The 25,013-nt window shown below is 42.6% G+C and overlaps 2 protein-coding genes across 3 annotated transcripts in view; one reads left to right on the top strand and one right to left on the bottom strand.

The window, feature by feature from the left end:
- LOC137491081 (uncharacterized) overlaps positions 1 to 25,013 on the bottom strand; it is a 554,517-nt gene that overhangs the window by 171,754 nt on the left and 357,750 nt on the right. The gene's annotated exons all lie outside the window — the stretch shown is intronic.
- Positions 1 to 25,013, top strand: part of si:dkey-82i20.1 — a 62,283-nt gene that overhangs the window by 6,301 nt on the left and 30,969 nt on the right. The window contains exons 1-3 of one of the 2 annotated variants that reach the window (NM_001444389.1): positions 1,774 to 1,833; positions 2,448 to 2,559; positions 3,128 to 3,235. In NM_001444389.1, coding sequence (NP_001431318.1) covers positions 2,516 to 2,559; positions 3,128 to 3,235 — 152 coding nt within the window. In that variant the 5' untranslated portion in view covers positions 1,774 to 1,833; positions 2,448 to 2,515. Of the gene's footprint in view, positions 1 to 1,773; positions 1,834 to 2,447; positions 2,560 to 3,127; positions 3,236 to 25,013 lie in introns of those variants that run through there. The other variant, XM_087245647.1, reaches the window with a different exon arrangement.

Here is a 25,013-nt window from a genome sequence, read left to right as displayed (position 1 = left end):
GTCAGAGAGGAGAGGGAGAGAGAGAGAGAGAGAGAGAGAGAGAGAGAGAGAGACGGCCTCTCTCTCTCTCTATCTCTCTCTTACACACACACACACACACATCTCTCCCGCGATTTATTCAGAAATTTACTCCCACACCGTAAGAAATCTGGCCGGCTCCCGCGGAACAGCAGCGATTGACAGCTTTATTAAGTCGAACCCGTTTACAGCCCGACATTATTCAAGTGTGCTCATGCACACAGCTCTAATGCATTTTTTTCAAGAATGAGTCATTTATATGTTTTAACATCATTTATTCGTAACAAGCGTAGACTATAGGCCACTTGAAAGTTGGAACAAATAAAATAAGTCCTCTGAAACATCGTAACATCTCAGCACTCTAACAATTTGCCTTTAAATTGGCTAACACAATTAAAAAAGAAATCTTGCTTAACAAATCAAATTAAAATAAACTCTAAATGATGACGGGTATTTTGGCAATAACGAAATTTAGTTAAAGGCTGTGAAAGAATTGTTTCTCCATTTCTCTTCACAATCTGGCATTAGGGCGGCGGTGAAGCTGAATATTAAAAGAATAATGCCACCATTAGTCTGTATACTCTGTCTACATTATGATTATATGGTTTAATTAATATTTATTTATAATTTTAAACACTGTACTCACCAAGATTAGGCTACGTGTGTTTGTGGAGGAACATTATTAAATCCACTGGCTTTAGCGCAGTCTCTCACTCATGGTGCGTCCAGCAGCTGAACACCCTTTCATGCGGCTACAGGTCGAGATGCAGAGTTCTGATCCGGCTGATTTAGCAAGTTTTGGGGAAGGATTGTTTGTTCATCTTCTACCAGTCAGGAACATGCATTTAATTTGCCATGACAGCAGTTTCAGGGTAGCGAGTGGCCTCGTCATGTTATCTGTCAGCTTGCGGTTTAGGGCTCTACCGTAATACGCAGTGTATGAGCGACCGCGAAATAGCCTACCTGCGGCTGGAATAACCGCTCCTTCTGAGCTAGTGACTGGCTTGACCGCCGTAATAATTCGTTTTTTTTTACTACTTCGTCATCATTTGCTTCACTTTTGCAGGGATGGATTTTAATGCAGGGATTTGGATTTTTTCGGGTCTCGCCGGGTTCGGGCAAAGATCTTCAGCTCTAATGCAGACCTCTCGTTCATATTAACCACGTCTCCCTTCTGTTCAGTCGAAACTCCCAAACTGCAGGACACTTTGGAGCGCCACTCGTCACGTCACTTCTCCCTCTCTCCCCCTCCCTCTCACCCTCTCCCCCTCCCTCTCCCTCTTTCTCCCTCTCTCCTCCACACTGTCCCGTGATGACAACCATACATACGTTTTTGTAGGCATTAAATAAAGGATATTTAATATTTTTTGACGGTATAACGGTATTGAAACTGACACCGTTTCTATTTTTAGATCCCGCGGTATACCATAATACCGTAATACCGCCCAAGCCTAATCTGTATGAGGTGTACTCATTTATATAGAAATCTCTAATCTCATTTTATAGTTTCAACATTGCTGTAAATATTCTTCAGACCTCTCAGATTTCATCTTAAATACCTTCTCTAAATCTTCCTTCAACACACTCGTGCTTAGAGAATCTGCACAGATATCTTCAGCTCCAGTGGTTTGTGTTGTCTCAAGGACACACCCACAGTCAGGAGAATTTCATGAATATTCATGTCAGTGTCACTCAGTGGAGCCAATAATATTGCAGGATATACCTGTAGATCGCACAGGTGTGTTTTAGTTAAGTGAAAGAGTGAAAGAGCTCAGATTGTGTTCCTGCTGCACAAGAGCGTCTGTACTTCTGCATGTGAGTTTAACACTTCTACATTACGCTGATTTGTGGAGATGATGAAGGGTTTTATATGTGTGAGTGTGATTTAAATGTCTGATCCTGAAGATCAAATCCTCAAACACAGTAAACACTGAGTCAAACACGCTCATTTAAACTCTGTGTCTAAAAGCTTTATTTTTAATCCCTTTAAAAGGTTTGTTCTCTTCTATATCAGACTGACTCAATAGTGTCCAATAATTCAGCATTAAATATAACTCTAAACATTCAGAGTCACCAAATCAAAAGTAAAGTTAAAGCAGACCTTCCAGTTGAACAGGAAGAAAAGCTGCTGAAAAACAACAAGCTCCTTAAAGAAGTGGTTCAGAGTGTTTTTTAAGGCTTGGCTGTGTTCATTTATTTTTATAATTAAAATGCTGACGTTCACTAAACAAACTACATTTAACCCTTAACTGTCAGCAGACAGCAGACGTTTTGAGTACTAACTAAATGTGTAGTATGTCACTCGAAAAAGTATATAACATATATTAAATGTGAAATATATGAGGTGTCAGATCAGGGAACTGCATTCATTTGAAGAAGTGTGTATGTAAAGTGTGCTGTTCTTCATCTCAGTATATTGTCATCTCCAGGTGATGGTCAGCGGCTGATTGTTTCCTCAAAGCTCTGCTAATGTCTGCATTGGTGTTTTAGCTGCAGTATGGCAGAGGAGCGAGTAAAGGACTCTCTCTCAGAGAAACACAGGTATTGACTCTGTTTTTACACCATTATTTCAACACTTTCTCTGAAGAACAAAGACCAACAACAATGCACTTATTTGTGTTGCTATTGCCTGATCAAATGATGGACAAAGCTTCAGTTTACAGCTTCAGCAAATGTGTTTAGATCATTCTAGATTACAGACAGCTTGATCAGGATATTTATCAGAGCTGAATATGTGTGATGTGTGCTGTTTAATGTCCTGCACAACATCAGAGTTAAAACTGACTGCAGAACAGTTTCAGCTTGTGCTTATAGAGGAGATCAAATGAAGATAGAATGAACTAGAACATTTAAAACAAATGTGCATGTTAAACTTACAGTTCATAGTTCAGTGAAGGGAATTATAATTTATATTTGTCTTTCAGACTTTATATAAATTTTCAGAGAATAAATTAATTTCTATAGATTCAAATATTGTTTTGTTTTTTTATATTTCTTCATCTGGTTTCTGTGTTATTTTTTTATTCCACAGATAAAAATAGAAAAACTCCTATATAAGAGACTGAAGTTTCTCCTGCAGTTTATTCCTCTGGTGTGTTTGTGTTTTCAGGATGAAATCAGGATCACTTGTGTCGCAAATGCTTGAGCGTGCAAAACAATTTCGGAAAATCAACACAGAATCTTTGCTCAGTGAGAAAACACTATCATCTGCCAAAAGGTATTTTGTGGTTTACTTTATTGGTCACACAAAAACTGTCCGCAGTGTTCATTAGGATTAAAAAAAAAAAAAAAAAATATATATATATATATATATATATATATATATATATATATATATATATATATATATATATATATATATATATATACTTTTAAGGATTTTTTTCCATTAAACTGTCCAGAAAAGACTTGAATGGTATTATATATTTTTCTAACTTGAATTGTTCTGAATGTATTTATCCATAGTCCTGATTGGGATAAAAATCTGACCATAAAACATTTCCACATATTTTTTTTTACTTTAAATAATGCATCCGAATAAACTCTGGTAGTAAAATCTGCTTTTTGTCATGGTGAGTTTTAAATAAACAGACAAAAGAATCATCTGCTTAAATAAAAATACAAATGGCAAGGTGAAGATTAAAGCAAACATAAAATAATCCAAGTAACAAGGTGGCAGACAATTACCAAAAATATAATCCACAGAGCAGAGAGACATAAAAATCGACAAGGTTCATGTGTAATTCAAGAAGCATTCATATGTAAACAATCCCATCATACAGATGATCATGGGCTCTATTTTAATGATCTAGAGTCAATGGGCCCTATAATACACTCAGCGTAATGCAGCGCAAGGCGCGACGCAATTGTTGTTTGCTAGTTTCAGCTTGGCGCAAGAGTCATTTTGATGTTTCGCAGCACGCTGTTTAAATAGCAAATGCATTTGCGCTCATATGTGCGGCCATAGGCGTTCTGCTTTAAAAAAAGGGGCTTGTTGAGGTGCATTGCTGATGCATTGCTATTCTGAGGAACTATAATAGACTTTTCAATAGACCAGCTTAGAGGATGTCTAAATTTTAGCGCAGAGCGCATTAGTTGTGCCTCGCTTACACATTGCTTAACACACACAGGGTGTACAGCTATACACAAATATCTTTACTTATGAAAAATAATTAAAATATTTAGGATATACAGTTAAAGTCAGAATTATTAGCCCCCTTTTGACTTTGTTTTTCGTTTTTAAATATTTCCTAAATAATTGTTAACAGAGAAAGGAAACTTTCACAGTATATCTGATAATATTTTGTCTTCTGAAGAAAGTCTTATTTGTTTTATTTTGGCTTGAATCAAAGCATGCAGTTATAAATTTTTTTAAAAACATTTTTGCGACAAAATTATTAGCCCCTTTAAGCTAATTTGTTTTCGATAGTCTACAGAACAAACAATCATTATACAATAACTTGCCTAATATCCCTAACCTGCCTAGTTACCCTAATTAACCTAGTTAAGCCTTTAAATGTCACTTTAAGCTGTATAGAAGTGTCTTGAAGAATATCTAGTCAAATAATATTTACTGTCATCATGGCAAAGATAAAATAAATCAGTTATTAGAAATTAGTTATTAAAACTATTATGCTTAGAAATGTGCTGAAACAATCTTCCCTCCATTAAACAGAAATTGGGGAAAAAATAAACAGGGACACTAACAATTTAGGGGGGGGTAATAATTCTGACTTCAACTGTATATAGGATATAAATTAAAAGGATTAAAATATTACAAAACATATTATTTTCTGGCCTACATATGAAAACCATACTTCCATGCCTTCTTCATCTCGGGGGGCTTTTTCAGTTTGTTACACTTTCAAGAAGGAGATGAAGTCCGTTCTTATAGCAACACATTTATTTCTGTTAAAACACAGAGGAAAACACTGTTTGATTACGGAGCACGCTAGATGTGTCAGCAATGCAGCTAACCGTACACTGACTACTGCTTCCTCATGCTATGGGCACCTAAGAGTTATAAATAATAACCTGTCCTATTGTGCAGTTGTTTAGTAAATACATGACACTCACATATTATTATTTAAATCACACTCAAAAAGGTTCCAAATCAAATCACAATTAACATCACAAAATAGACCTAAATGTGTATTGTGATCACTTTCTTACAGCATAAAATAAGACATAAACAAATTAAACACATTTGTTTGTCACAATCTCCTTTAACTTGTATACAAATGAATAAAACGATACCTATAAACAACCACAAAATAACTATTTGTCACATTTCTCCATAACTCTTTCATACATAACTGTTTAATTCTGTATTAATGCACTTTAACCTCTATGAAATGTAATTTTACTTAATGAACTATATTTTAACTGAATTTTAATGTTTTAATGTAAAATCTCACAAAATAAATACAAATGAAAACACTTTACTGCTAAACTTAACTGAAATTGTTCTTAATCGTATTTTCTGAATGTCTCTTTCAATGTAATGGCTAACAGTTAATGCTAAACAAGGTCTAATCATGTTATTTTGTAACCACACACGTTTAAACTTACTGCATATCACTATACACAACCCTATTAATAAAGATCACAAAAAGTTTAAAAATTTTTACTCATAGTATCAGTTAAACGCATGTTTAAATTTGTTTCTCACGGCTCACATTGAAATCTATTAGTTTTTAACACTTCCGCCATTTTGGCACCATTAAATCACGGTCGAACTCAACCAATCTAATATCTCAGGACATAAATGCATCTCCATATGAACAATATATGTTTCAGTGTACCATTACAGTAAATAATATTATCTTACCTGTTAAAACACAGAGGAAAACACCGTTTGATTAAGGAGCACGCTAGATGTGTCTGCAATGCAGCTAACCATACACCGGCGCTGCGTCCGAAACCGCCTACTACTCAGTAGTAGTAGTACTACTGCATTTGAATTTAAACATACTACTCGTCGGTTAGAAAAGTACGTTCTATACAGTATGAACGTGAAAAGTATGAATGGAATTCGGACGTACTACATCCGCCATTTTGTCATGGTCATGTGACCTAGCTGCGTCAGTCGCGTCGCCTCAATTCCATTCATGAATTCTCCCACGGGGCATTATAAGATAGTGCAGCGTGCATGGGATGCGCACTTCAGATTCTCGCCAGAAGTAGGAGGTCATCTGTGTACTTCTCGCCTACTGATTTTCGAATTCTATGAATTCGGACATACTACTCGGCTCGCATACTGATTTTAGCGTACTATATAGTATGGAAGTATGTGGTTTCGGACACAGCGTGACTACTGCTTCCTCTTCTTCTTGTTCTTTGTTGATGTTTATTGGCGGTTGGCATCCAACTTTAATGGTGGATTAAAGCCCCCTTCTGTACTGGAGTGTGGACTGGATTTGGACAATAATAATTGCAGTATCCTCACATTTTGTATTCACCTCTCCACCCTTCCCTCTTTTTACTCTTTTCTTACCCTAAATATCCATAATAAACTCTATATCCTATTTGCTAAACCATTGACCTTTAAGAAATATAATAATTGTGACTTAATCTCTCTTGATCTTTTTCCTAATATATCCTTTAGTGTGCACCATTGCAACCCCATTTTCCTTAATTTTTCTTTTAACATTATTCTTTCTTTGTTATATTTTTTACACTTAAGCAACACATGTTCCACAGATTCAATATAATTACAATATTCACATCTTCCAGATACGTGTTTACCTATCACATGCAAGTATTTATTTAATCTACAATGTCCAATTCTCATCCTAGTTATAATAATTTCTTCTTTTCGATTTCTCTCAATAGCCCTCCTTTTCCCTACCTTCTGTTGAATACTATATAAATGTCTTCCTTTCTTCTCTTCATCCCAACTTTTCTGCCAGTTTTCCAAAATGTTCCTCCAAATCATTGTTTTAGCTTCTGCTTTACTTATTTTTATGTATACTTCTACTTCTGTCCTACCACTGGCTTGCTTTGCTAGGTTATCCACCGTTTCATTTCCTTCAATACCTACATGTGCTGGAACCCATGTAAATATTACCTGTATCCCAATATGACAAATTCGTGTGTAACATTCAAGTACCTCATATACTAGGTCTTGTCTTGAATGTGACTTAAATGTTTTTTTAACTTTTTAGAACAGCTCTGGAATCTGTGCATATTATTACTTTATTAGGTCTGGATTCTTAAATCCACTGAAGGGCCAGCCATACACCCACAATTTCTGCTGTAAATACAGATAAATTATTAGTTAGTCTTTCTGCACACTAATTCCTAATTCTGGTACTCCATATGCCACCCTAGTTTGTCCGTTTTGAGGGTTCTTTGATCCATCCGTGTAAATTGATAAAAACGCCAAATATTTGTCCTTCAAATAATTACAAACGACTTCAAATATATTAATCTCCTCTTTTGCTTTTATGTAACTGTTTAATATCTTCAAATCTACCGTAGGTTGTTCAAGAAACCATAAAGGCCTTACTGGCATCGGTACTGTTGGACTAAATTCCATTTCCTGTAATCCCATCTCATTACCTATTTCTTCATAAACCCAACCAAAGCTTAAGTTTTACTCCTTTTAATTTCCCAACATTCCCGCATTATTTTACAAACAGGATGGGATCTATTATGCCCTTGCATGTTTGCCCAATAATTGGCTGTTAACTGTTCTCTTCTTAATCCTAATGGCATCTCATTCATCTCTACCTGCACTGAAACAGCTGGTGATGTGCGAAAAGCTCCACTACATACTCTAAGTGCTTGGGTTTGTATCACTTCTAGTTTATCTAGTGTTGTTTTAGCCGCATCTCTATAGGCTATGCAACCATAATCTATTACTGACCTAATTAATGCTACATATATCTCCTTCATTGACGGCCTTCTTGCCCCCAATCCACTCCTGTGAGACATCTCATCACATTTAAAACCTTTTTACATTTCCCAGTAACTTTTTTAATGTGCTCACACCATGTTAGTTTAGTGTCCAAAACCATTTCCAAAAATGTAAAGGACTCCACCTTCTACAAAACATGACCGTATAGTTTAAGATTTATCTCCACTCCCACCCTTTTCTTAGTGAAGCAGATCACTTGAGATTTTTCTTTTAAAAATCTAAAGGCCCATCTAATTGACCATTGTTCCACCTGACTAATTGATTCCTGGATCTTACTTACTATACATTTTAAGTTCATTCCCCTTTTCCACATGTCCCCATCATCTGCAAACAGCGATCTACCAATTACAATATCTACTTCCGAGAATATATCATTTATCATAATATTAAAAAGCAAAGGACTGATGACACCACCTTGAGGAGTTCCATTTTCGATAACATAATTATTTGACAATTCTTTTCCAATTTCACTCGAATGGAGCGTCCACTCAAGAAATCCTTTATCCAGTTGAAGGCCCTACCTCCGATTCCCAACAGATGTAACTTAATCATCAACCCTTCTCTCCACATCATGTCATATGCCTTCTCCACATCCAGAAAAACTGCCACGACCGATTCCCTATTTATCTGACATTTTCTTATCTCATCCACTAGGCATAATACTGGGTTCATTGTTCTCCTCCCCTTCCTGAATCCACTTTGATAACTAGGTATTACTTCCCTCCTTTCTAATTCATAACTCAATCTGTCTGTCACCATACGCTCCATAATTTTACCTATATGTGATGTTAATGCAATTGGTCTATAATTCTCAGGCTTTGTTGGATCTTTTCCTGGTTTCCTAATGGGAACTTCTACTGCTTCTTTCCAACTCTTAGGAAGCTGCCCTTCCTCCCACACTCTGTTATATATTCTAAGCAGCCTTCCTAACGCTTTCTCACCCATAAATTTCAACATAATAAAATACATATCATCTCCTCCTGGAGATGTCATCTTTGTTCTATCAATCGCTCTCTTAATTTCTTCCATAGAAAAAGGGGCACTTAATGCATCATCTACTTCTTCCATTTTCTCAAATACTTAAGGATATTCACTAATTGTATTTTCCCTTCCTTCCTTCCTTCCATTCCTCTTCTAAATTATTTGAGCTATGTATTGTACTGCTTCCTCGTGATTCAGCAACCGACACATAGAAAGGAACGTGGGCGCCCTCTCCTGGTGAACCCGAGTATCACACTATACTTCTGTAATACACATGCATTGTTATAGAAGACTACATTATCCTGGATTAAACTAAATTAAATAGTTAAACAAAAAGAGGGAGGGGGGGTTACGGTTTCTATTACTTAGGGCTACACTCATGACAATTTGCATTTGTATAATGTTATTATTATTAGCTGTATTATTTATAATATTTATTCATTCATTTTCTTTTTTAGCTTACTCCCTTTGTTAATCCATGGTCGCCACAGCGGAATGAACCGCCAATTTATCCAGCGTGCTGCAACCCATCTCTGGGAAATATTTATTATATGCATATTTATATTTGTTTTATTAAAAAAAAGCTTAGATTTGTCCACCTGTCAGGTTTTAGACCATATGGTGCACAGCAGCTGTATTTGGATATAACTCAGGTTTTTGATCACACTTTGTTATTATTGTTCATTTATTCATTTGCTGGAAATTAGAACTGAATTTAGTAGTGATGTGCGATACTACTGGTTTTCTATCTGATCTGATACCAAATAAAATAAAGGTGAGTATCGGCGATACCAATCCGATACTGATACTTTGCCCAAAAATTACTGTATGGGAAATTAAAATAACAAGTAGAGTGCTAAAAAGTGTGAGACATGTTATGAGTTATTCTTGTTTATTGATTATTTATTATCATACAAAAAAAGAGCCAACTTACATATTTATTGACAGCATCTGAGCATGTATATCTTTAAGGTGCAGTAGGTGACTGTCTTCAGAAGCATGTGTTGTTGTGCTGGTTAAAAGTCTCTTTACAGTTTAATAGTAATTATTACAGTAAATGATAAATGTATTTATATGTATTTTTATTTTTTGGGCATAAACTAAAAAATGTTCATCCAATTAAATAGACTTGAACCGACATCTCTCATTATTCTGATAAGTAGTGTAAACTGTCTGTCAGCAAATGCAAATTTGAACAATTGCGCAGCCATTTGTACGCAGCTCCGCCGACCGCCATTTTTGCATAGACGTGCTGCACGTTCGCGATCGGCAAAAACACGGTCAATGTACCTGGAAAGTTCCTGCCTGCTGTGCCTCTCCTTTCCTCCTCTTCTGACTTCGTAGTCAAATTCTGTCTTGTGATTTCTATGTAGATGTTTGATTAGGTTTGTTGCAGCAGCTTAATGTCGAAGGCTTGGCTTCTCAACGCACGTTTTTACGCACACAACCAATGTCCAGTCTTGCTTCCTCTTCAAGTTTAAATTCACTTTATTTAGCTTATTATAAATACATACTTGCAATTAATAATGTTGAACCCTTTAGCGACCTCAAAGGTGTGTGAGTTTGGTGTGGTAAAAACTGCATGCGTTCCCTTCCTCAAGTCTTCTTCTCTCATGCAAGAAACACCGACTTTAAAACTTTAAAATTACATTCAAGTCAACATAAAGGCTCCTACACACCGGCCCCATAATTGTTGGTGTGCAACTACAATTAATCTCTTAAATTATCAAAGGAGCCAAAAAAGGTGTATGTGTACTACTTCTTTATGGATCAGTCCATTGTTTTTTCTAACAACAGACAGATTTTGGAAACTGGTCTTTCCAGCAATCCTGTTTTTGTCTTCAGTTGTACAGAGCGGACAAATCCCTTTTTATCAGGATATGTCTGAGTGATCTTGCCTAGTGACCAGGAACCACGTGGAGCAGTTGGATCCATGATGACCACTATGTCACCAACATTGAAGTTTTTATGTGGCTTCCTCCATTTTTGTCTTTCCTGTAATAGTGGAAGGTATTCCTTTATCCACCTTTTCCAAAACAAATCAGACAAGTATTGGACTTGTCGCCATCTACGTCTGATATACAAATCGTCTTTTTGGAAAAGTCCTGGAGGAAGAAATGGCTTTGATCTCAACAGCAAGATGTGATTCGGCGTAAGTGCTTCCAAGTCATTTGGATCATCAGAAAGCTTTGTGATGGGACGGTCATTAAGAATAGCATCGGCTTCACAAAGAATAGTGTGAAAGCCCTCATCATCTAAACATTGTTGTCGAAGTGTAGAGTGCAACACCTTCTTTACAAGACGAATGAGCCTCTCCCACATGCCTCCATGATGTGATCCTGCAGGTGTATTAAAGATCCATTTTATTCCTTCTGATAGAAAGGTACGCTGAATTTTATCATGATCCAAACTCTTCAAAGCATTTCTAAGCTCTTTCTCTGCTCCAATAAAATTAGTGCCATTAGCAGATCTTAGCTGCAATACTTGGCCACGACGACACATAAAACGACGAATGCAATTTATGCAAGAATCTGTATCCAGGGAATAGGCTACTTCAAGGTGTACTGCTCAACTGGCCATACAGGTAAACAAAACTCCATATCTTTTAACGACACTGCGACCTCTCTTCACATCAACAGGTCCAAAGTAATCCACTCCAGTGTTGGAAAAGGGAGGAAGATCCAATGTAATCTTTTCCTTTAGCAAGTCAGCCATTTTTTGTTCCCCAACTTTGCCTTGAAATCGTCGACACACAACACACTCAGAGATTACTTTCCTACAAGCAGAGTTTGCATTAATAATTCAGTACCTCTTTCGTAAAGTTGACAACATGTGGTTTCTCCCTGCATGACCTAGTTGTCTATGAACATGTTGCATGATAAGTTTGGATACATTATGTTCTTTCGGTAGAATAACTGGTCTTTTTGTCTCCTCTGGTATTGCTGCTCTACTAAGTCTTCCACCCACTCGAAGTAAACCATCCATTAATACTGGATCAAGCTTGTAAAGGTTACTACTCCTTTTAACTCCAGATGTTCCACTTTGCAAGGAAGAAATTTCTTTTTTGAATGCTTCAAGTTGAGAAATTTTAATAATTGCTGATTCTGCTCAAGAAAGATCATCCGGTGTAAGATTTTGACCATAGAATCCAGTTCGAAACCTTTTCATTTCCTTATCAACTTTGTCCTGTTCTACTGTAGAATTGTTCGTTCCAGAATTGAATGAGGACCGAATGCATTTTCTTTGTTGCTTGAGCTTCAACAGAACATCTTTAAACTTTAAAATCCATGCCACTGCTATTTTCAGTTTTGTCCAATCAGAAAAAGGGTTCAAGAGTTGATGAGTAGCACTGTCAGGACAGTTTAAAATAGCAGCATTTACCACTGTATCCCTTTTTACCTCGGGATCATTCGTCCAAAGTTTGGTCAAAAGAGGACAGTGGCCATTCTTCCGAAGCTTCTAACAGAAAATCTGGACCCTGTATCCATCTGCTGGACTTCAAGAAGTTTTCAATAGACATGCCTCTAGAGGCATCATCAGCAGGATTCAATCTTGTACCAATATGTCTCCACTGTTCAACATCTGTTGCATCCCTGATTACCGATACTTTATTTGCAACAAATGTATGAAACCTTTTGGCATCATTGGCAATATACTTCAGTACAGTTTGACTGTCTGTCCAAAACACAGACTTATTTAGGTCTAATTGGAGTTCCTTCCTAAGCATCAGGTCATTTCTGACTGCTAAAACAGCAGCTGCAAGTTCAAGCCTTGGTATAGTTATTTGTTTCAAAGGAGCAACTCTAGATTTTCCAAGCATAAAGGAAAGTCTCACCGTTTTAGTTTCATCTTCTAGACGCAAGTAGGAAACAGTGCCATAACCACATTGACTTGCATCTGAAAAGTGATGCAACTGAGCTGTCCTGATCATTCCAAAATCCTTTGACTTGATACATCTGTCAACTTTCACCATAGTTATCTTGTTGAGATCTTGCAGCCACTCAGACCATTGGCATGAAAGGGTTTGTGGCATCTCGCTATCCCATCCGATGTTTCTTTTGCACAATTCCTGTAATAGCAACTTGGAAGGGAGTATTAGAGGGGCAAGAAATCCCAAGGGATCATAAATAGAGCTCACAATAGACAAAACGCCTCGTCTTGTGTGTGGTCTTTCACTAACAGCAATCTTGAACATGAATGCATCAGATTCTATACACCAATACAACCCAAGCGCTCTTTCTACAGGTAGATTGTCTTTATCCAGGTTGAGATCTTTCGTTGACTTTGCCAGACGCTCTTCTGGGATATTTGCTAACACCTTACGGCTGTTGCTTATCCATTTGCACAACTGGAATCCTCCTTTGGAACAGACTGCAGTTAAGTCTTTGACCATTTGAAGTGCCTCTCTTTCTGTGGGAACAGATAATAAACTATCATCTACATAAAAGTTATGCAGGATAGAATTCAATGCTTTGGCTGGAAAGCAATCCTTGTAATTTTCTGCAAGCTTTCTCAAAGCAAAATTGCTGCAGGTTGGTGATGAAATAGCTCCAAACAGATGGACTTTCATTCTGTATTCTTTGAAGCTTTTCGTAATATCACCGTTAAGTCATCATAGTAAACGAAGAAAATCCACATTCTTCTGTGACACCTTTACTTGATGAAACATTGCCTGAATGTCTGCCATCAAAGTCACATGTTCTTGTCTAAACCTGGTCAAAACACCCAACAATGTGTTGGTTAGATTCGGGCCTTGTAGCAATTGTGAATTCAAGGACACTCCTTTGAAAACTGCACTGCAATCAAACACAACTCTAATGGTCTTCTTTTTAGGATGGTAGACCCCATGATGTGGGATATACCACACCATATCATCATCTCGAAGTAACTGATCTTGTGGTACTGCTTCAGCATACCCCTTATCGATAACATCAGCAAAAAAGGCGGTGTACTTCTTTTGAAATTCCTGATTGCAACTGAACTTCCTTTTTAAGCCCTTTAAGCGTTGTTCTGCAAGGCATCTATTATTAGGCATGATGACATCATTCTTTCTGAAGGGTAGGTCAATACAATAGTGACCATTTTTAATGCTAATTGACTGTTCCATTATCTCCATAAACCTTTGATCTTCTCTAGACATTTTGAAATCATCCTCTGAAGATTTCTCCCCAAAATCAGGATTGTACTGAGCAACCAATAGCTCTTCCAGCTTGGTAACAGAAATCCTATTAGCAGTGACTGACTGAAAGCCAATCTTCCGTCTGTCATTTGCTTCCTTTACAAAACCGTTTATTACCCACCCCAATAGGGTCTTAACGGCATAGGGTCCTTGACCTTCACTATTGATGATATCCCATGGTTCTAAGAGCTTTGGAGCATTTCTGCCAACTAACAATTCAACTTCAGCATCTAGTTTTGGAATTTTGACATCATCCAAATACCTCAATTTCCTTAAATCTTCTGGATCAAGCACATTATCTTTACTTACAGGTATTGTCTTCTGAGTCAAGACTTCTGGCAAATCCATGAATTTACCTTCAGATAATCCAGAGATCTCCAATCCAGTGAGCACAGATGTATTTACCACATTTTCGTGCCCCATTGTTCGAAGCAATATCCGCTTCTTTGTTCCAATCATCTTCAGCTTCCGCATAAGCCCTTTGGTACAAAAAGTGGCAGTGCTCCCTGGATCCAAGAAAGCATATGTTGTTACTGTAAAGTCTCCAAGCTTAGATTTTACCTGCACAGGCACAATGGACAAAGAACAATCCTGTTCCCCTTCGGGGGGAACTCCAGCACTATAAGTGGATTTGATTGTTAACACCTTTCGTTTGATTGTTTTCACCATCGAGCTTCATGAGGGTTCCTCCTGCTGTCTACAGCCACTTCGAGCGAACGAGTGTCTCCCGGTCCAGAGCGAGTCCACGCAGCGGCAGATGGTCGAGCTGGGTTCCTCCCTTGCCTGGCGTCCCTTTGGGTCCGGTCCTCCAGAGCGGTGCGTATGGTTGCAAAGCATCCTAAAAAAGCAACACAGTCGTGCAGCACGTCCTTTTCAGGACGGCGCTCCGACTGTGCGTTTCTGGTTGCGGGGGTTTCCTGGCTCCGGATGATGGGCACGATCACTGCATTACATGTTTGGGGGTCCAGCATGTTAATGTGGTGCTCGGGGGGGGTTCATGTCGTCACTACGATGCCATGACCGTCGCGCAGTTGAGATCGCGGCAAACTCTCTTGAGAGAGCGAGCCACCCCAGTCGCCTCCTGTTCTGCAGCGGGCGCTCGGGCAGATCTGAGGGTTCTAGCGAGAGATAATCCGCCGCCTAAGGGCTCGCGGACCTCTCGCTCCTCCAAGCGCTCCATCCAAGCTTCGGGCGCTGGGAGTGATCCGTCTAATCAGATGGTAGCTCTCACGCTCGCTGACACCGGAGATCAGATGTCCTCCGTGGCATCGGAGGGTGGGCTTTTATTGTCCGACGATGATCCGGACCCGCTCGACCCCTTCGGGCAGGTGAGTAATAAAGCTGAATTGAATTGAAAGTGAGCGATGTCAAAACGGATACTGAAACGGACGTGTTAGCCGTGCTTTCCCGGGCTGCTTCGGCCGTGGGTTGGAGATGGTTTATCCCCCAGCTCCGCGGCCGGACCGACTAGAGGGGCGTTCCCTTCTTCCCAGCGACGCACAGTAGGCTCACGCGGTCTTAAAGAGCACCTTTTTTCTGCTCGTGCTGCGTGTCCCTCCACCCTCACCACTCTTGGTGGTGGAGCAGCCAGGGGGTATGTGGCGATTCCTCAGGTTGAGTGTGCGATGGCGGTTAATCCACGCAGCGCCTCTTCTTGGCGGGGTCTGCTTCGTCTCCCATCCAAAGCCTGTGAGTTTTCGGCTCCCTCGGAGCTAGAGCTTACAAAGCTACGGACCAGGCTGCATCTGCCTTGCATGCGATAGCCACCGTCCAGCGCTACCAAGCGCAGGCGCTGGCCGAGCTGCACGAGAGTGGGTCCAACCCAGGCTTACGAGCTTCGCACCGCAGCCGACTAAGCTCTTCGGACTACTAAGTCCGCTGCGTGTGCTCTGGGGAGGACGATGTCCACACTAGTGGTCCAGAAGCCCCACCTCTAACAAAACTTGGTTGATATGCGCGAAGTTGACAAGTCCGCTTTCTTGACTCGCCCATATCCCAAGCTGGTCGGCGACACAGTCTGCGAATTCACCCAGGAATTCGAGGCAGTGAGAGAGCAGTCCGATGGGTGATGTCTAATCGGCGGCCCCGTAAGCCCGCTCCACCCGCCGTGCCATCCATACCTGCTCCTCGCCGAAGGCGCCCGCCTACGAGAGCTGCACCGCCCCCGCACTCGCCTCTGGCGAAGCGAGCGCGTCGAGCACCTCGGTAGCAGGCCACTCCCCCTGCCCAGAACGCCGCTAAGACTGGCAAACGGACCGCGAAGCATCCCTGGGACAGGTCATCTGGAGAGGAGGGAACTTGCTCTTTCCCCGCTGGAGGGCGGGGCGCCATTTCCAACGGCACTTTTTACTGCCATGAAATAAAAGGGCACTTTTCCACTTCTCCGTAGGTGACAGCCCGAAATCTGCCAGTTTGAGCTCAGCTCTCTAGCTCGTAGGTTCGGTGCACTCCGCCAGTGGCTCACGGGCACTGCAGGCCCTGCCAGCCTGGGACGCGCCGCCTCTCAGCTCGCAAGGTCTGCATGCTCTGCCAGCGGCTCACGGGCGCTGGGGGGACGGTCTCCCTTCTCCCAGCCCCCAAGCCCCCCCTCCGGAGTCAGGGTGCAGAGCCAGAGCGAATCGCTCTCCTCCAGCTCTTCTGTGGGACCCTCGCGCTCCCCGGATCAGCACACCCGCTCCGCGCAGGAGTCAGGGTGCGGAGCCAGAGCGAAACGCTCTCCTCCAGCTCTTCTGTGGGACCCTCGCGCTCCCCGGATCAGCACACCCGCTCCTCGCTGCCCCTCCGCGGGTACGTCAACGATTGCTGCGATGACGTCATTAGCGAGGGCTCTGCCTGCCAGGTTAGCGCGGGCCAGCCCCTCGCGGTGGCTCATACGCACGATCAGACTTGGCTACGAACTACAGTTCTCCAAACGGCCTCCCAGGTTTACGGGCGTGTATTTCACCAGGGTCAATCCCCTGTCCGCCCCTGTCTTGCGAGAGGAGATTGGTGCCCTCCTGGCGAAGGGTGCAATCGAGCCGGTACCTCCAGCCGAGATGGAGAGCGGGTTTTACAGCCCGTACTTCATCGTACCCAAAAAGAGCGGTGGGTCACGGCCAATCCTAGATCTGCGCATTTTGAATCGCTGCCTTCACAAGCTGTTGTTCAGAATGCTTACGCAGAGGCGCATCCTCCGATGCGTTCGTCCTCAGGATTGGTTTGCAGCCATAGACCTGAAGGACGCGTATTTTCATGTCTCCATTCTTCCACGCCACCGTCAGTTTCTGCGGTTTGCGTTCGAAGGTCGAGCATGGCAGTACAAGGTCCTCCCCTTCGGGCTCTCTCTGTCTCCGCGGGTCTTCACCAAACTCGCGGAGGGTGCCCTAGCGCCTCTGCGGCTTGCGGGCATCCGCGTACTCGATTATCTCGACGACTGCCTGATTTTAGCCCACTCTCGGGAGCAATTGACTGCGCACAGAGACGAGGTGCTCCGGCATCTCCGCCTATTGGGGTTGCAGGTCAACTGGGAAAAGAGCAAACTCGCCCCGGTGCAGAGGATCTCTTTTCTCGGGATGGAGCTGGACTCGGTCACCATGGTAGCGCGCCTCTCCGGGGAGCGCGCTCGCCTGCTGCTGAACTGTCTGAGGGAGCTCGACAGCAAGTTAGTGGTCCCACTGAAATATTTTCAGAGGCTCCTGGGGCATATGGCTTCCGCTGCGGCCGTCATGCCGCTCGGATTGCTCCATATGAGACCACTTCAGCACTGGCTTAAAGATCGAGTTCCGAGACGCGCATGGCATGCGGGCACACACCGAGTCTCTGTTACTGCGCTGTGTCGCCGCACCCTCAGCCCCTGGAACGACCCCTCGTTCCTGCAGGCCGGTGTGCCTCTGGGACAGGCGTCCAGTCATGTTGTTGTTTCGACAGATGCTTCCAGCACAGGCTGGGGAGCCGTGTGTCGCGGGCATGCAGCTGCGGGCCTGCGGTAGGTGCCCAGCTGCATTGGCACATCAATCGCCTAGAGCTGTTGGCAGTGTTCCTTGCTTTCCGCCGTTTTTCTCCGGCGCTGGGGCAGCAACACGTGCTGGTCAGGACGGACAGTACGGCGGCGGCAGCGTATATCAACCGCATGGGGGGTATGCGCTCTCGCCGCATGTCTCAGCACGCCCGCCGTCTGCTCCTCTGGAGTCACCCGCGGCTGAAGTCGCTGCGCGCCATTCACATCCCAGGTATGCTCAACCGTGCAGCCGATGTGCTCTCACGGCAGCAGATTCACTCTGGAGAATGGAGACTCCACCCCGAGTCTGTTCAGCTGATATGGGCGCGATTCGGGGAGGCCCAGATCGATCTGTTTGCTTCCCCCGAGAACGCTCATTGCCAGTTGTTTTATTCCCTGACCGAGGGCTCTCTCGGCACGGATGCACTGGCCCACAGCTGGCCTCGGGGCGTACGCAAGTATGCGTTTCCCCCAGTGAGCCTGATCGCGCAGTTAATGTGCAAGGTCAGGGAGGACGAGGAGCAGGTTTTGTTAGTTGCGCCCCTCTGGCCCAACCGAACCTGGATATCAGAGTTCTCCCTCCTCGCGACGGCCCTCCCTTGGCAGATCCCTTGAGAGAGGACCTACTTTCTCAGGGACAAGGCACCGTCTGGCACCCTCGTCCCGATCTCTGGAACCTCCACGTGTGGTCCATAGACGCGAGGAAGACTTAGGTAACCTGCCGCCCGTGGTGGTTGATACCATCACTCAGGCTAGAGCCCCCTCCACGAGGCGCGCCTACGCCCTGAAGTGGAGTCTATTCACTGAGTGGTGTGTCTCTCGCAGAGAAGACCCCCGATCTTGCCATATCAGTGTTGTGCTCTCTTTCCTTCAAGAGAAGCTGGACAGCAGGCTGTCGCCCTCCACTCTCAAGGTTTACGTTGCTGCCATCTCCGCTCACCATGACACGGTGGCTGGCGGCACCATGGGAAAGCATAACCTCATCATCCGGTTCCCCAGAGGCGCTAGGCGAATTAATCCAACTCGCCCCCCTCTCACGCCCTCTTGGGATCTCGCCCTCGTTCTCACGAGCCTGCGATTTGATCCCTTCGAGCCACTCGATACAGTATCTTTAAGATTTCTGTCCCTGTAGACAGCTCTGCTGGTCGTGTTGGCCTCCATTAAGAGGGTCGGGGACCTGGAGGCATTTTTGGTCAGTGACTCGTGCCTGGAATTCGGGCCGGGATTTTCTCACGTTATTCTGAGACCCCGCCCGGGTTATGTGCCCAAAGTTCCTACCACTCCTTTTAGAGATCAGGTAGTAACCCTGCAAGCGCTGCCCCCGGAGGAGGCAGACCCAGCCCTGTCCTTACTTTGTCCAGTTCGCGCTCTGCGCACTTATGTGGACCGTACTCAGAACTTTAGATCTTCTGAGCAGCTCTTTGTCTGTTATGGCGGACGGCAGCAGGGAAGTGCCATGTCTAAACAACGTTTATCCCACTGGATTGTGGAGGCCATTTCATGTGCTTATTTGAGCAGAGGCCAGCCGCGCCCCCCAGGAGTGCATGTGCACTCCACTCGGAGCGTTGCATCCTCTTGGGCGTGTGCGCGTGGCGCTTCTTTAACAGACATTTGTAGAGCTGCGGGCTGGGCGACACCCAACACATTTGCAAGATTTTATAATCTGCGAGTGGAGCCGGTTTCCTCAAGGGTGTTAGGTACCTTTGGTGATTGAGGAAACTACTCGGTAGGTGTTGTACACGCTTGCGGTGCCTTTTTTCCCTAACACGGAGAGATGTGCACCCCCCTGTCTGTCAGTAAAGTTCCCCATTTGGTGAGCCCTGCAGATTCCTCCGAGGCCCCCAGCACTGACTCAGCGGAGGAGTCACTTGCTGGCCCATTACGTAGTAGGTCTGCCCGCTGGTCAGCCCGCGTTTTGGGTATAGGTGCCTGCTATGGCCGATCCCCGCTGGTGATCCCCATATGCTTTTTCCGCCACGGTTAAGTTCCCCCCCTGGGCGGACCCGTGCTTTCCCCATCTGCTAACCACCTTTTATGCGCACTCCCCCTTTTCAGGGTTAGTCCATATGTAATTCCATTTGTTTCCCCCTATTGGGTGCGGATGGTCTCCGCAGCGTCCTCCCTACTGGGATGGCACGCTTCCCAACGTACTGTCGTGTATTCCTAGAATTATCTAGACGCTAGCGACTCCCAAAAAAGATACCTATTCCGTAAAACTTCTTTTGAAGTAGGATAAGTTAGGGCCAAGGGCACGTTGGAGGACCACGCCTCTCGTGATCTGGGTGCGTCACGCTCGCCTGACCGCTCTCTCATGGTGGGTGTTGGTAAGGTGCAGTCATAATGGCGCTTTCAATGGGCTCCCAATGCGTGGATTTTAACAATCAAATCCACTTATAGTGCTGGAGTTCCCCCCGAAGGGGAACGTTCGAGGTTACTAAAGTAACCCTTCGTTCCCCGAGGAGGGGAACGGAAGCACTATACTCCGTCGTCATAATGACTGTCCCTTAGCTGTTAAAAGTCTCTTCAGCTTAAAAAGGATAGTGTCCGCTGGTGCCAGGTGAGCTTATATACTCAGTTGATTGCTTATGCCGCTCACCTGCGCAGGCTTGCGCTGCCAATTCATTCTTAATTGGCCCGTTCAATACTCTTTCAGACGAGTAGCTTCTGAACCGAACCTCCCAATGCGTGGATTTTAACAATCAAATCCACTTATAGTGCTTCCGTTCCCCTCCTCGGGGAACGAAGGGTTACTTTAGTAACCTCGAACGTTCTCCGGCCCCAATATGAGCATAGGTCTGCAACGTAACCAGAGCATTACTCACTTGTTTTTCCTCAATAGGTTCATCCTTAGTTGAAATATGCAGTATAGTAGGATGCCTCTGACTACACATGCTACAAATCTGGCCATTGGTACAGCGTTTGCTAATGTGTCCAAATTTTAAACAGGCAAAGCAAATTCCATGAGTTTTCAAGAAATCAATCTTTTGTCTGTGAGTCATTTTTTGAATCTCAGGGCACTTCTCCAAAACATGAGGTTTTTTACATGCATAACAGGATGAAAAACTGTCCTGTGATGGGATGACTTTAGACTGAAACCCTTCAATAGTGTTGACTACAGCAACTGTAGCTGCATTTTGCCCCCTGCCACTGAAAGGTACAGACTTGACTTTGGCTTTGTGGGATATAGGTGCTTGTGTCTCTTTAATATCTCCAAAGAGAGGATCAGTGAGAATTTTTACCTGATGTTCGATGAAGTTCACCAAATCTGTAAACTGAAGCCGACAACCATTCCGTTCTTGCAGTTCATAAGCTTTCTTTCTCCCTAAGGCGATAAGGCAATTTCATCATAACATTTTTAAGGTTCGATGACACATTAATTTCATCCATATACTGCAAGTTTACCATTACATTGCAGTACCCTCTCAGAAACAAAGCATATGCTTGCAAACCACTAATGTCATGAGGTTTTATTAAAGGCCAGTTCAATGCCTTTTCCATATACGCTGCAGTTATTTTTAATTAATTCCCAAAGTGCTCCTTTAACAAATTCTTGGCTTTACAGAATCCTTGTTCTGCTGACATATGATGGCAACTTCTGACCAACTCCCTCGGTTGTCCTCTAGTGTACTGTTCTAAATAAAACAAGCAATCCTGTGAATTTGTGGTCTTTCTTTCGATCCCATTCTCAAAAGCTTGAATGAATGCAGCAAACTGTAAAGGATCTCCATCAAAGATTGTAATTATTCGAGGAGGTAATGGAGTCCTGTGCACAAGCTGAGCTGTTATGTTTGCCTGTTGCTGCATGCTGTTATACAGAATACTTTGTCCTGTATCAGTTTGTAGATGGGCATGAGATTGTGAAGAATGAACTTGTAATTGAGAATAAGAGACTGGATTACTTTGAACACCAGCTGTGCCATCCTGTATGCCTGCAGCTTGTTGTGTGGTTGTACAGTGCAATGCAACTTGAGTAGAATTACCAGGTAGATGTACTTGTAAATCAGATTTCGATGAGTGAGATTTTTTACTCTTTGAGTCATCAGATGGTGCCCTTTTATTGCTTCCAACTTCACTGGTTTTTAAAACAGACAACTTTGCATCGGTGGCTGCTATTTTTGCATTTAGCATGAGTTGTTCCTTTTGTCTTTTGAGTTTTTCACTTTGAATGTGAAGTCTTTCTTCTTCCTCCTCTAAAAGATGTCTCTTCTCCATAGCAGCAGCATGTTGTAGTAATGCAGCCTTTTCTGCCATTAATTTTATCCGTGCAGAAGAAGTCATACTTGAAGTACTTGCTGAACCTTTTGATACTTTACTACGTGGGGATTGGTTTGTAGACACATTTGAAATACTGTCATCAGGTCCTATGTCACTGCTTACAGCAGATGAAGCATCGCAGGCTTTATCCACACTCCATGACTTTCCAGCATCAGTCAACCATTCAGTGATTTCCTTTTTAAAGCACAGATTGTCTGCCATTTTAGCATTGAACTATTTTGTTTGCTTATCAAACTCATCCTGAGGTATTGGCATTTCCACAATTGCATTATGCAAATCTTCAGCCTTTTCACAATACTTGACTAACTTCTTCATTTGCTTTTCCACATTGAGTACAGTTTCACTTGTGGTTTTAAGAGAAATTATATCATTCACATTTTGTTTGATTTTGCTTACTTGAGTCAAGTTCTGTTTTCTAGACTTTTGCAAATTTTTAAAGAGCAAAGTCACCCCCTTTGCAGTCAATTTTCTCACTCTCTTAGACGACACATCTTCATTAGCAACACCATCATCATTTGCAACGTTTTCCGAAACAACCTTTCCACCATCAACATCAGCAGCTATTTCACAACCGGATTCTTCCTTTTCATCCATGAACAACACAACCAGCACAAACTATCAGCACAGCATGTCTCTGTTTGATCCAAAACTTCACATTCCATTACATGAAGCCTTTAAACATAATTAAACAGCACCCACCGTTCTTCCTTGTTGTGTGTCCGTGTCAGCGTTGCAAACTCAACCACAGCAAGCAGGTTCCTTTAATCTTCGTTCCATTCAAGCCGCTCATCAATCCAACGAGAACTGAGTTTTTACGATGGTTGCAGCAGCTTAATGTCGAAGGCTTGGCATCTCAACGCATGTTTTTACGCACACAACCAATGTCCAGTCTTGCTTCCTCTTCAAGTTTAAATTCACTTTATTTAGCTTATTATAAATACATACTTGAAATTAATAATGTTGAATCCTTTAGCGACCTCAAAGGTGTGTGAGTTTGGTGTGGTAAAAACTCCATGCGTTCCCTTCCTCAAGTCTTCTTCTCTCATGCAAGAAACACCGACTTTAAAACCCTATGTGCACATATTGCTCCCAAGTGGTGACAGCCCAAATTATATTCAAGTCAACATATAGGCTCCTACAAGGTTTGTGGTATTACCACAGTGCTTCACAGATTTGTTACACATGTTACAAACTGCTTCGTTTGAGTTTATGGAAGTGAAGTAGCTCCACACATAACTTCACTTGCGGTCTCCCATATCCAATGACAGCGGGACTGAACAACATGTGCCAGGCCAGCGTGCTGAGTGGCTAGCTAGCGTGATCTGCAGGTGTACAGTGCCGTATTATGCACATGACTTTGCAGGCGGAAGAACAAGTAGTTTCGACAAAGTTTACATTATTCAGATAAACTAGAACAGGGTTTTTCAAAGTCTAAGACAGTGGGCCTCCCTTTTGACACAACTTATCCATTGGCGCCCCCCTCCTCCCAAACACGCACGCACACACGCACACACACACATATATATATATTTATATATATATATATTAAGGGTGGAGCCGAACCCGAATACAGTATTCGGAAAGGCACGAATAGCGTGTTTTTACGAATACTTGATTCGAACAAATACTTGAAAAATTATTTGTATTCGGGAGCAAGAAAAACACTATATCAAAAAGCAGCGTTTCCTCATGAGACCACAGTGTATGCCCGCGTGAGTGAGTGAGTGAGTGAGAGAGAGTGAGAGAGAAAGAGAGAGAGAGAGAGAGAGAGACACACACGCTCAGTGCAAAACGCGCCAAAGCCCGAAACTGAAAGCGAGACGTGACTTTTAAGGGGCTGTTTTATATGGATTTATTAATCATTCTTACTGTTCAGTGATCGCAAACTGCCGTAGTTTATTAAAGACGCAAACCTCTCACTGCACGTCAGCTGCGCGCCTTCAGCAGACCTCCTCATCCCTGCAGCACGAGGGCTTTATTATTGTTTATGCGCGCCAAAAGTGGTGGATCTGTCCGGTAAAATATCTGACTGCGTGTCACCGCATCCCTAAGGACTGTTTGGCGAAATATTTGACTGCATGTCACTGCATAACAAATCACTGAAAGGATATAACTAGAGAACTCTCCACTGTGCTACTGGATGAAAGTGTATGGCAAGCCGTTTTAGCATTTAAACCTTGTTCAGACTATCCATAAATATATTTAGAGATATCTCTGGTTATATTTTGACTTGTCATAATTATAATTCGACTAGTCAGATTGGAAATATCTGCAAATATATTATGACTGACTAGTCATATTCCTCCATTGACTTCCATTGAAAAATATTTGCAGATATCTCTAAATAAACAAACAAACAAACTTTGTGTCTGTTTTGTGGCAGGCAGATGATAATAGCAGGGCTGTATCTTTTAGTGTTATATAGAATACTTTTGTTCTGCCAGATCTCCCAGGCAGGGTTTTGTTTAGATTTATTTAGTTAATATTAGTTTTTGGAATTCTGTCCATTGGAAAAAAGTTCTTTCAGAAGAAGAACAGTTTTTAGAAGTATTATGTGTTTTTATTCTGTCTATTCAGTATCCTTCAACAAGAACGGTGGTGGTGGGGTTCATAATATTCACAATGGTATTTTATTAGTTGTTGGTTTAACCATGGATGAGATA

This window comes from Danio rerio, chromosome 4, assembly GCF_052040795.2.
Source record: "Danio rerio strain M-AB ecotype USA chromosome 4, GRCz13ab, whole genome shotgun sequence".
Taxonomy (NCBI): domain Eukaryota; kingdom Metazoa; phylum Chordata; class Actinopteri; order Cypriniformes; family Danionidae; genus Danio; species Danio rerio.
This window is presented reverse-complemented; position numbering and strand designations above follow the sequence as displayed.